Source organism: Colletotrichum karsti, assembly GCF_011947395.1.
Source record: "Colletotrichum karsti strain CkLH20 chromosome Unknown Scaffold31, whole genome shotgun sequence".
NCBI classification, from domain to species: domain Eukaryota; kingdom Fungi; phylum Ascomycota; class Sordariomycetes; order Glomerellales; family Glomerellaceae; genus Colletotrichum; species Colletotrichum karsti.
This window is the reverse complement of record NW_024065931.1, coordinates 277925-291253: the sequence shown is the minus strand read 5'-3', so window position 1 is coordinate 291253 and position 13329 is coordinate 277925. Positions and strand designations below refer to the sequence as shown.

Below are 13329 nucleotides of genomic sequence, written 5' to 3'. Positions count from 1 at the left end.
TGTTGCGTGCGGCAGCGAGTCGGCCATGTCAGACAAGAGAAAGCGAGCCCGTTGGCGTGGGATATGGGATACAAGACGGGGTATGCGGGATACGCTAAGAAGACAGGCCAGCCGAAGAATTAGACCCGGCATCAAGCAGGGATGCTCTGTTGCCCACGGCATGCGTGTGGAGCCGTGCTCGGCGACCGATTCGGAATGGCGTGTCGTTTTCACTTTTTTCCCAGACTTCGTCCCTTCGTCTGTACTTGGGCTGAATCTCAGACAACGCTTCCCGACTGGCTGCCGCCATTTTCACTTTCGCCTCTGACACCGGCAACGCTGCGCTCAAACAACGACAAACGGCTTCTTCGGGCTAGATCTGGGGAAACGACAGATTTCGAGCGCGCGCGTGCACGTCACGGAGCAAAGCGAAGTCTTCAACTTAACAACTCAGAGTTCCAACGGCCCGCTCGTGTCAATGTTGGGTTGGGAAGCCGGAACCAATGGGGAGACTCACCACGACAACATGGGCTTAACATGGGATGCCCGGCGGAGTCGATAGATGGCCTGGTTCGGACACTCGCGCGGTACCGCCCTAACAATTTCCGATGTTGTTTGCTCAGCCAAGGTTGACCCGGCACGACATCGAATCCAGCATCCTACGGGATCGGATTGCACCGCAGCCGGCAGCTCGGTCAAGCTTTTTGGCAACCTCTCAAGCAATCTTGGCTGCGGCAGATCAGTCTTGGCTTCGATCCAAGGAGAAAACTGGCATCTTGGCGTTCTGCCTGTTCGTCCAAGATACCGAAACTTCACATCGGCTCGAGTTGGCGCGTCTCTCGCGTCACTTTGATGACCATTATCGGCGTATTGACTCAAATGGGCGATGCCTTCGAGTAAAAGGGAACCTATCAGCATGCCTCAATTGCGCATACACTTCGACGCGGGCAAATCATTGTTGGCAAGTCGGGCAACGACCAGGACTGGGGCTGTCCAACTCTAGCCTCTTTCATCTACCGAAGGGGTCGGAACAAGGCGACCAGAATAGGTACCGCGCCTTAATTGACTGACATGTCCCTTTGCGCCGCAGGTACACTTTGATTTGAGCTGGACTGTCAGGCCGACTCTTCCGTGGGTCGGCCGGGGGAAGCCCGCGACGACGTTTCCGGGCCAGAGCCGGCCAATCACGGTGCCGCGTTGGAGCACGTTGCGACCGCGCCGCCGGGCGAGCAGCGACGTTCGGTCTGAATTCCTCGACAATGACTTACAACTCTTGTTCTGAACGAATTTCTGCAAAAACAACGAAAACTTCACAGTTGAAGATGATAAGATGTCGTTGAGCGTCATCCCAGTGCGGCTCTCGTACCCTGCTGGAACTCCCGCTGCTTGGCACTTGGCATCGCGGGACGTTTTACCACTGAAGTAACAAGCGCGCAATGATGCGATCGCCAAGAGAGAGGCCAAGCCCTGGGGTGCGCTGCCGGTGATACCCAGTCTAGGAATGTCGATATTGCAAGACTTGACAAAATGCAGCTGTCGCGTGCCCGTTGACTTGTTGCGGACGCCATCTCCGCCTGGATGCGCCGTCTCGCCCACGTGCTTGGTCGGCGTTCCCTGTTGGCAGACTAAAAGTCATTTGTCTTGATGAGCAGTTCATGTATGACGAGCGGGCTGTTACATGCGTACCCTTCCAGTGCTGCGCGCCGGAGGATGTATCCTTGTGAGTACTCGCGATCTGAAGAGCCTGATGAGGTGCCATTGAAGTTGCTCGTATCGATCATCCGATCAGTAGAAGTCTGGTCATCTTTGAAAGGTAGTTCAATCATCATGTCGGCGTCACTCGGTCATCCGAATCCTATTCCGACAGAGTTTTGACATCACTCATAGCTATCGCCACACTCATATCAGCATGTTTTCGCCAGTCCAACTTCTCCTTGGTAAAGCGTTACCAACAAGAAATCCACCAAAAAGACCCTCCTGACAACCCCCGTAGTCGTCAGCCAGCTAACAATCCTAGCTACAGTAGTTCCCTCACAAGTGACAATTCTGCGTCCAGAATCTCGGACTAAACAAGGGTCCAAATTCCAAAGGCCCTTCCGCCCATCTGGGGTGTGATCCAGAACGGAGTCCCCATTTACCCCAAGGGGCCAATTGAACCCCATAATTCGCACACGTGGGTGGAACCATTGGTCCCTCATCCTTCGAACGTGTATTTCAACCTCGGGTTCCCTCTTGGCATTCAATATCGGCGCTATTCTTACACGCGCACTCGAGGATGAGAGTCAGGCTTACCCTCGTCCGCAGGAAAAAGAAGGTCGCGGCGGCGTGCGCCGGACGACGCCGGTCGTGCTGTCGACTTGCTCATTCGGGGTCGTCCTCCGGCCGATAGTTGAGTACTTCGCGCTACATGGTAAAGCTTCGCAATGGGAAGGTCTCTAGCTATCATTTCAACTTGTTACCCAAAAACATGACTGGAGCGACTACATCCCCCAGCAACATGCTACTCTTTCAGCTTCTTCCAGGTTTTGAACCAATATCGATTCTCGAATCTTTTTGCGGAAGACTCAATCAGCATCCCATCCAGTCAGTCATTGTTATCAGAGATGATACCGCCTTCGACAACAGGCTGGATGACGCTGTCGCCAAGCAAAACCTCGTGACCCCTACCGTCCGCTGCGCGTCAGCCGCATGAGGTGAACCAATCACGCAAATATGCATCAATTACCCCGCCTCGAGAACGACGAGAGACGTGATGATTTTTCCATCGACTTTCATCAGTTCGTGAAGCAGACCGTCACATACCCCGGCAACAGCTCAGCAACATGTGGCTTCTCAACACCAAAACCTTGAAGTTGGAGGAACACGTCGACCCAGCCGCTATCAAGTACGCTATTCTCTCTCATACTTGGGAGGAAGACGAAGTGTCTTTTCGGGACATATCCGATCTCGACTTGGCCAAACGCAAGGCCGGATTTACCAAGATTGCAAAGACTTGTCGGCTGGCCCGCAGCAGGGGTATTAGACTCGCCTGGGTTGATACGTGCTGCATCGACAAGTCCAGCAGCGCAGAACTGAGCGAGGCCATCAACTCCATGTTTCAATGGTACAAACTGTCCGCAGTTTGCTTCGCTTACCTTTCCGACTTTGTTATCCGTAGCCCAGACAGGAGCTCGCGCGTCAGGGAGAGTTTCTTCGAAATCGCCGACGAGGACGCGTTCAAGCGTTGCAAATGGTTTACGAGGGGCTGGACTCTTCAGGAACTGATTGCCCCTAAAATTGTTGAGTTTTACGATTCGAGCTGGGGCCTTGTAGGGACGAAATCCCAGCTGCCGGAGATTCTCGAGAGTATCACTCGTATACCCCTCCAAGTACTTCTCAACTCTTCAAAACTTCAATCGACAATTGTGGCAGTCAAAATGTCCTGGGCAGCGCAACGACAGACCAAACGGATCGAGGACAGGGCGTACTCCCTTCTTGGCATTTTCGATATCAACATGCCTCTGATTTACGGAGAAGGTGCTAAAGCATTTCGTCGGCTTCAAGAAGAGATCGTGAAGGAGACAAACGATCTCTCTCTGTTTGCGTGGTCGTCCCCTAGCTCTGCAGTCAATTATCAGAAGTTCAGGGGTATCTTTGCAGACTCCCCCGAAGAGTTCGGGGACTGCTCATCCCTAAGTTGGAAGGGTAGGAGAGGGTCTCGACATGAATATTCTCTCACAAACCGAGGTGTTCGAATCGAAACTCTCCTTCACAAACATGGGGATGGCATTTGTATCATGCCCCTGGCTCTGATCGACTATCGTGATCATAGACATTGGCGTGTTGGTGTTCACCTTGTGCGAACTGCAAACGAATTCGTTCGAAGCAGCCCATCGACGACGATGCTCAGTGACGCCGTCGCAAAAGACAATGATGTACGCTTGCACACTATTTTTGTACAAAAGTCTGTCACGGAGCAAGAGTCATTGCATCTGGAAAGTCAGTTGCGCAGGTCTTTTCAAATCCGCAATGACATCCCAGCACCACTCAGAGTCGAGCGCCTGAAAGCACATCCCGACCACCTCTGGGACGATATCTACGATACCCTCATCAATGGCGACCCAGATGGAATTTTTTTGGCTTCACTGGCGATCACTGTTCGCCTGGGTGACAAGCGGCCCAAAGAGAACTTCTCGTTGGTTGTCACTATAGGGTCACATTATTCGAAAAGCGATACATTTGCGTTCATCCACGGCGAGAGGAAGCACATGCCAAGCCGTTTGGTGCACAAGACAGTGCCGGAATGGCTCAACGTAAACGCATCATCTGGAAATCATGTTTCACAACTGGAGTCGAGGCTCGGCGTATTAAGGAATGTGTCTCTTCCTTGGCTTCTTGAGAACGAAGCTGCTCACGAGGTATATTTCTGGGATACAGAGAGCCTTTTGTCTCAGACTGTTGCGGTAAGAAATGTGGCAAAGTTTGTGAGATTCGGGGTGCAGTTGGAAACGAGAACTTCTCCTGAGGGTCTCGTCTCATATGAGGTCATTTTGACTGGGGAAGTGTCAGAAATGGAACTTGATAAAGCTTTGAAAATGATTACCTAGGTCTCTGATTAGCATTAAGTAATGCTTAAAGCTCTTTTCGTTCGCCAAAGCCCACTCCATAATACACATATTGCTCACCATAAATCTAGCAGCTCTGTGTGATTACTGTTACGCTGGGCTTTCTCGAAGAACATGCTCTGAGAAGACCTTGAGGATGGATCAAGGGCTGAGTGGAAATGATTGAATCGTGGTTGAACGGACGTGGTTCGGACCACGGAAGATGATCCAAACTTGTGATCTTAATACGGTAGGGGTTGTGTTAGTGTCGCCAGATGAGTCTATGAATTGGACGACTGATTTGAGATAAGATTACGTATCAATCATCAGCAAAGAAGACCAGATTTCATGGAATTACATCAATTAATCCGAGAAAGCATTTAGATCGTCTTCACAGAGCCTCAGTATTCCCTCCCTCATGTTGCAAAAGAATCAAGCCACTTCAAGGCTAGCAACATACTCTCAGGCAATACGGAAGATGTCATTTGCGGGGCTCAAACCTTTGCGATTCGCGACAAAAAGGTCAGACATGTCGAGAAGCATCGCCTATTACAAGTAGCAACGACGAACAACTGATAAATTCCTTCAATTCAAGAGAAAACCACGACTGAATATCTCAGTTTGTTCAGGGACTTCTTCTCAAAAGTAAGTGCACCATGCAAAACCGTTTGAAATGTCCTGATGTAGGCTTCAATCTCACACGTCATCTGCCTCTCAGAATCGTCAAAACAGCAGCCCAACAACAAAAGACAGAGACACTGAGCTCAGAACAAGGCAATGTAGACGAGATACGAACTGACCAAAAGTTCATGATTGCAAATCTTTGTAGCTATCAAAGACTCACAGCTCATCCAGGCATGGACATTTCTCCTTTTCTTTCAACATCAAATATTCGTACTGTACTTCATTCCACTGAGGAATTTGATACCAAACACGCAAGATACGTGCTCGGCTATGAAGGCTGGGAGTGGATTTGTCTCTCCAGCATTATAAATCTGCTCGGATTCTTCCTCAGTGAGTTTAAACTTCCAGAGATTCTTCTTCTTCTTCTCCTCAACGTTTGATGATCTTCTTGAAGCTAACCTGTACAGTTCGCATAATCGACCAAATATGGTTACGTACTTTCAGGAAGCATAGCCGGAATCTTGAATCCTCAAAAAGCTGACATCACCCCCAATTGTCTTCGTCTCACATCGTCCGCTATGTATCCATTGGCAAAACACACGCCAGCCAGATGATTGCTTCGTTAGACAGATACGAGACAATGGTCAACTCAGTGAAGAACCTGCACCGTAGGATCATGGGGGTGACTGGTCACATGCTTATGGACTTCAAAGCTTGTCGACATATCACGGGGAAGGGCTCAACACGACCCTCGATTTTGCTGCCCAAAGGAGCAGTAAAGAGATGGAGCGACGTGGTGGTTCGAAACCTCATCTCGGAGCCGGTGCTTTGAAATTTGGACGAAGAATAGATAACCCGAGATCAACAATCCAGCGCGAGCACAACCATGAACCATGGCGCGTATGTGTATGAAGTCGAGCTGGGTATGGGACAATAATCTCAAGAAACGCGTCATCAGCGCAAGAGGCCACGAGGTAGCAGCCCGTATGCCTCACAAACCAACTAATTCGGTGGATCAACATGATCCCACGGCGACCGGACACACCTTCAAATACAGTCTCCCATGAAGCTGCCTTAATGACCACCAGCGGTTGATCTCATCCACGAAACCCTGATGCTCGCTTTTGAGGAACTCGATGTTCTCGATCAGCTTCGATACCAAGTCTTGGGTCTTGTGCAGTACTTAAGAAGCACATCCCGTAGAAAATTCACGACCAGACGCGATGAGGTGGCGTTGTTGTCCATCTTCCTTCGTCGTCTCTGGCCACTTCTCGTTTTTCGTATTCATAGACTCATCTAACAAACACGCCGCACATGTAGTCACTGTTTTCGCCCTTTTCGAGACAATCTTTCCCTGCACCTGTCACTCACTACATGTAGTTCTGCCACTTCAAGGTATATATTGCGGCGGTTCATCATTGATCTTGGGCTCACACGCCAATCCCCGGGTTAATTGCGAACGAGAGACCAGCCGAGTCTGATCGTTTATCTCGCCTATGTCGACCACGTCTGGCTCGGATATCACGGAGAGAGTCGAACTTACCCTGATACGTACACTATTGTCAACTTTGACGCTCATTTTATACACCTACGAATAAACAGCACAAGACGAAGGACAACGCATAAAAGGCAGACACGTTGGCGGATTGGACATCTAATACAGCTGGGAGAGACACAGAGTCTGGAGACGGTTATGCTCACAGTCGAAACAGGGGGCATATCGACAGCAGGTTCAACTTCGAAGGCTACAAGATTCGCTGCTGCTAATCCATGAAAGGTTCGAAGCGTGACTTAAAAAGGAACACTCAAAGTCCCCGCATCACACCCTCGTTCAAACGACACTGATTCAACTCCACAGCCACGGTATCGGCTCCCCGTACCTGACCACGCCAGTAAACAACGTAACTTCCATCTAATATCACCAAGACATCACCACCTCACCACCTCGCTTACGAGAAATCCACAACTGTTCAGGTCGAAAGCCACACAGACATCGTTTCGAAAGCCGACCTCAGGCCTGTCTCTCTCCCGGTTCCGGCCCCCATGCCCAAAAAGCAAAAAGAAAATCTCCGGTGAAGTTGGTTTTGGAAGACAGAAATATGTCCAGGTTGGAAACAAGTATCACACGAGCGAGCCACAGTTTCTCCCGTAACCGAGACGGGAGGTCCTGGACTAGACACCAGATCGCAGCCCAGATTCCAGACTGGTTTTTCGTCAGGATGTTTCGGCGAGGTTCTGTAGAACGAGCTCATCTCCTTGGTACTTCCGGTCACAGAAACATTATCAGTTACCGAGTGAAGGGGATTCACGTTCTTTCCGAGCTACATCTCGGATGGGAGCGACGTGAACTACCAAAAGATCCATGACGGGACTGGCAACGAAGGAAAAGCATCAAAAGAGAGAAGAAAACACTGACAGAAGGAATAAGCAACCATCAACTCGGTCCTAGTCCTGAGACCTGTCATCCCCCGTACCGCCGATCGATCACCACCCAGGGGGGTCGAGTGACGGGCGTCGGCCACGCGTAACAACAGCACACTCGAACATCGTCATTTCGACAATGCCATCCGCAACGGCTTTCGGGCGCGGAATCCCGTTCCCCACTGTTGTTATGCACTCGAGATGTCGTCGGGATAGGGGCTTCCCGACCCCGCAACGGCAAATGGCGACCGCCTGACGAGGCGCGGCGGTGTGGAAGGGATCTACGGGCAGCGGGCGGCGTATCTCCACTACAAATTTGCGTGAGTTTCCATTTCTGGAAGGCTAGTTGAGAAAGCCGGGCCAAAAAAGAAAGAAAAAAGGGTTGACGGGAATCTGGGGCATCGTATCGCGGTGGGGAGAGGTCGCGAGACAAGCTCACTTCTCCAATCGGCCTCGGTAGACGGGGGGCCACGGGACGATTTCACCAAATCGCCAAATCCAAGACATTCTTGTCCTTCGTCTCATGAATCTCACATTAGTAACCCGATGACGAGCCAGTGCAATTGGGTACCGATGCGGAGATTAAAGAGCTCCTGCAGGGTCTCCGGGTGGCGGGAAGTGACAGCTGTTGCTGGGGAGGGACAGGCTGGAGTTTTGACGTCGGACGCCTGCAGATGGGTGCGACTGTTGTTTCTGTGTTGCGAAGGGGCGGAAATGCCGTGTATGCCATTTCTGAAACATTTTTGACGGTCCTGTCCAACGCGGGAGACGGTTCGTTTCGTTTTTCTGCGTTGGAAGGATCTGGCCAACGCAAGCGATACGCCTCTGGCTTGGGCCGTGGTTGCGGGCTTACAGGTTGGCAAGGGGCACAGAGATTGAGAGGTGCGCCTCCCGCATCATAGACTTCAAGGCTGGTGGTCTTTGCGGCCTGTCAAGCAGCAGATTATCAGCAAACGCTCACTGAGAAGGAAAAAGGCAACGTGGTGAACATGACGAATGCCAGGAGAGACGGCGGTATGGACGGCATCGACGAATGCAACGGTGAGCATGCCCAGTGACAGCCTGAGTGGGACACCCTAGGAACATTGTCAGAACTCACCGCCATCGACTGACAGATGATGTCGTTGGACAACTCACGGCGATGTCCGGAGCAACCGTCGCGATCTGCTGGGAGCACACGGACCCCTCGGTCAGGCAGTCCTGGTCGCCAATTGTTGCGTTCCATCCCGACGATTCCGTGGGTCAGTCGCCCGATGCGGGAAACAGACAACCAGAGTCTTCAGGTGGCTGCCATTTCGGCGTGCGTGAAGTGTGAAGTGGGCGAAATCTCGATCTGGCGACAAAAGATTGTGTGCCCTGCAGAGCTTTGATGCTGTCATCGCCACTCTTGGGAGTCGCACAGACAGCAGCGCGGGTGCGAGATCGAGACAGGCGCGAGCAGACGAATTAGATTGGCTCATGCAAGGTCAGAAGAAACGCGATTTTGATGACGGCGTTGCGCGTCGGTAGTTTGACTCTACGTTCGGGACCGCAGGGGGAAACCGACATTGCGTCTGAATATAGCTACAGAAGACCGTTGGCGATGGCGCAGTCGAACTGTATGCAGAATAACTCGGGCTACTGTCAATAGTCGGAATCTTGTCGCCCGCTTGCCGTCTTCAATGCCTGCTCGTGACCACGGCCAGCAGGACTAGGAAGATGCCCCTGAAAATGGCGGCGGTTCGTTGAGATGCTGCAGGTACGCCAGATGGTTCCTGCATATGGCCCACTCGACTATATCGCATACAGAATCGTGGCATGCGTGGTTTTGCACGCCGCGCACTTTATTTCTTGCACTCTGCACGCGTAGGTTGGAGCGTTCAAAGACTGGTGGAGCGGTGTTTCGATCCGTCGCGCAGCGTGTCTTGCCCTCGAAGGTCCTGGGACGGCCAAGGGCTCTTTGGACAAGGCCAGGAACAAGCCGAGCTGAAGCTAGGGACTGATGCACCTGCTAGGGGGGGCGATCCTCATGAAATCGTATCCTGCCTCCCACGTGTCGTAGGCATGGGGAAATGAGAGAGCATGGACCAGGCTTAGGCAGTGCAGGCTTCAGTCCCGCCGCGCGCATCGCTGGCTCGGTTTAGTTCGATATCTTTCTGGAGCACTTCAAGCATTGTTTGGTGTTGACAAGCTTCACCAGAAAGCCACAATGTGACGGCGTTGGCGTCCGTCCCAAGAGTCCTTGTCAGAACATCAGTTCACCGGTGGCTGAGACCCCTTTTTTGCAGGTGGCGCGCCGCGACTCATCTGGCGCTCAACACTTGGAACTGCTCATCCATCTTGTCACCAGGACGCCACCGTGGTCTGAGGCCCGAGATGAATACGGTGTCATCAGCGTAGAATCGTTCATGCTGACAGAACGCATGTCAATCGTGCGTGCGGCCCCCGAACGAGATCATGCACTGCGTCGGTGACGCGCAGGTCCGGTGGGCGTCAGCGGGTTTGCGTCGATGAGAGCGTGGGATCCTTGGTGGTGAGCGACTGGCGATTTCAGCCAAGTGACGACAAATCCCAGAGGTCTGGCTACCCACAACGGCACTGGTATTCATGCGCAAGCATGATGCTTTCGCAAATGAAGGTCCCCTAACGCGTACGGGCCGCGATGAGGAACGACAGAAGAGTAGCGCTTGACGAGGTGCGGCATGCCTCGTTGCGGGATACGAGGAACTGGTTGCCCGCGATGTCAGGATGGCGTTGGCAAAAAGATGGCGATCTGGATATCAGTGCGACCACCTTAATTCGTGTTCCTCGCATGAAACACGAGCTCACCGAGAATGATCGGATGCCATGGGCGGAAAGCACGGTGAGCGAACGAGAACGATGAGTTGTAGCGCGGCTTGGAGGATTTCTTCCTGGCCTCACAGGGTTCGAGAGGTCCGTTCCACCCTCCACTAGTCCGCGCCCGAAGCCGAAAAGAAGCGATGATCTTGCAGAGCAGGTCCAGTGATGCGGGTGAAGATACCAACGGAAGCTCGTAGGGGGCACGCGGAAGAGGGTTTTTTTTTCTCTGCATCCAAGGCGTCTCTTCCACTTCCCGCTCCCTGAGGCAAGTGGAGTTACCCGATTCAGACAAGCGCCGATGGCTTCTTGGCTTCTGGCCTTGAAGTCTTCGGTCCCTGTCTGTCTCTGAGGCGCAGACGATGAAAATGTCAGGAAGACCGTGACAGAGGCACACCAAGGTGTGGCGCTCTTTGACATGCATGTATTTGCTGTCGAAGAAGGGTCAGAATATCTTCAGCACAGACCGCTGGCGGGCATGCTCGGGTGGTGAGCCGGACCTGGGTAGATTGATGAGGCCATAATCATGGGAGTGCGGCTTGTAGGCATGCGACGTGTCCAGAATGCCGCCGTTGGACATGTAGCCCAAACCTCGCGAGAAGTTGACAGCATGGCACTTGTTGTGCGTTTGGCCTTGGGGCTGAGATTCCGGACGCGAGAGAAGACCGCCGGACTTTGTCGACGTGCGGAAAAGAAATGGTTTCAAGCATGCCTGCGCCTCCCAAATGCATGAACGATTGGCGTCATAACGGTTTCTCCTGGTTCCTGGCCGGCACACTTTAAGCGGCAGGAGAAGTGGCGGGCCACGGCAGACACAGTTTGGATTGACGTCCTGGGACTTGGCTGTAGCGGCTCCGAGTCTGGCTGTTTGGCGGCTCATCATCCGTTCTTTTAAAAGAAAAGGAATCGAGAAGTCCGGTGTTCTGTGCGGCGTCCTCTCGGTCTGTGAGCAGCGGTTCCATGAGGCTTCTAGAGTTCCTTGCGAGACACTATTTTAATCTCTCTCTATCCTTTTTGATTTCAGTCTGTGGCAGGTCTCGCGGGAAAGGGAGATGCCTGGAGTGGCGAAGGGTGAGAAACCGAGGACGAAAGGGACGACTGCTGGCCCAGACCTCGCGGGGGATCTGCCAGGATGATGCGTTGGCGATACGTGTTGCAGTTGCCGCCACGCCACGGGACAATGCGACAGTTTGGAGGGTCTGGCCGGACACTATCAACGGCGACGACGTTGCTTGCCGAGGGTTCGTTAGTGCGACATGATGTGCGGCTGGTTCGTGGAAATCTTCTTTTGCCTTCTGTCAGGGCTTGCTTGGGTTGGGGTTCTTCAGCGTGGCCGGCGGCTAGGCATGTTGATCTGTACATATGTAATTCGGCTGTAACTGATTCGATGCAGGCGCACTGTGATTTCGGCAAGTGAGGATGTCGTCTGGTGGTGGTAACAGTATCGAGGTGCATGTATCTGCAGTCGCATCACGGACGTGAGAGATACGTAATGGAAGCTGGCGACGGCGAAATCGACAGCCGCCCAACCGCCGAACCCAAACGAATGGATTGACTTGGTCGACGGCGTCGGTGGAATGGAATTCGGCTGGTCCCTTGAAGACGGTTGAAGAACCTTACGGACTGCTGGGCCCGGGAGTTGGGAAGGCGGTAAAGAAGGCAGAAGAGAAGACCTGAGTCGAACGACCGAAATAGGACAAGCGGGTCGATCAGGCGGCCCCGTTTTCCTCTTATTCGTCATTTAGTGTTTAGCGGCAGGAGGTTTTCAGATGGAGGAAGGAAGGGTGGTGAAGATTGACTTCGTCGCGCCCACTCCCCTCAGCATTTAGGAAGAGTAATTAACTGCAGTACTTATTAGTGATTAAGCACATTTCATGTCTGCATTTGAAGTGTATGGTCATCCATAATACGTAGCAATAGACAGACGGCCGGCGATATTTGGGCAGCTTCTGTCCTCGGTGCCCCTGCTCCTGCCTCGAGAGATGGTCGGCCAAAGATGGTAAAGGGTGTGGGGCACCGGGGCATGCACCGTGGTGAGTGGACACTGAGCAGGTGCAGGTGGGCGGTCGACCCTCATTTCTTCGGGCTCCTATTCGCATGAGCAGCAGGAGCGATGGAACCCCTGCAGAATTCCATTCTCAAACACATTTTGGCGTTGCAGCAGAGCGGGACCAGTCATCGTCGTCCCATCCCACACTTTTTCTGTTCTGTTCTCTTTGTGAATTTTGATTTTCTGCCTCTTCCAGGGTTTCGACTGGTGTTTATTTTCTGATAGGTACGGACGATGAACACGTTGCGGTGTGATTCCATCATGGTATTTGGATTTCTACGGCGGTAAATTAGGGTGTATTTGATAGACAGTAGACGGTATGTGGTGAGCTTGTCATTACTTACATGCCTCTCTCCGGTATCAAGCTGTCGCATTCTGACAATCCGAACCACTTGGTGCTTTCTCGCAGCAGGATTGCCTGTAAAGTTAAAATCGAACACAACCAGAAGTTGTCATCTCCCTCGCCCAACCGGCGACACCGCTTCGGGCTCCAGCTCATTTAACCTTGACATCATCATCTTTCAGAAATACAACTCTCTATCAAGTTTATTGCTGCGCAGTCCTATGTCCGTTGCCCGTTGGGCTGCAGTTATCAGTTGCAGCCGTTGACGCGCCCGCAGACAAGACTCGGCGATGCTGCATCAGGCTGTAAACCCACGCCTTTCTTTGTTAAGGTGACTGATGCTGGTCGTGAGTACGTACCTGCTCGTCTACACAGTACCTAGTACTTGTATCCTCAGTCTTCAATCGCCTGAAGCCAGGAACCGCTCCGCAGATGCGCACGAGGCAAGGGGGCCGTTCCCCACCCTCTTCGTCCCCCCTCTTTCCTGCTTCAGTGCTTCTTCTTCTTCCTTT

The 13329-nt window shown here is 52.4% G+C and overlaps 1 protein-coding gene across 1 annotated transcript; it reads left to right on the top strand.

Annotated features, from left to right (window-relative positions):
- Positions 1-2801: 2801 nt before the first annotated feature.
- Positions 2802-7102, top strand: CkaCkLH20_08972 (uncharacterized protein; the record flags this gene model as incomplete). The annotated part of the gene is made up of 2 exons (XM_038891687.1): positions 2802-3556; positions 7045-7102. 2 exons carry the CDS (start codon positions 2802-2804, stop codon positions 7100-7102), a joined length of 813 nt encoding a protein of 270 aa, XP_038742974.1.
- Positions 7103-13329: the final 6227 nt, after the last annotated feature.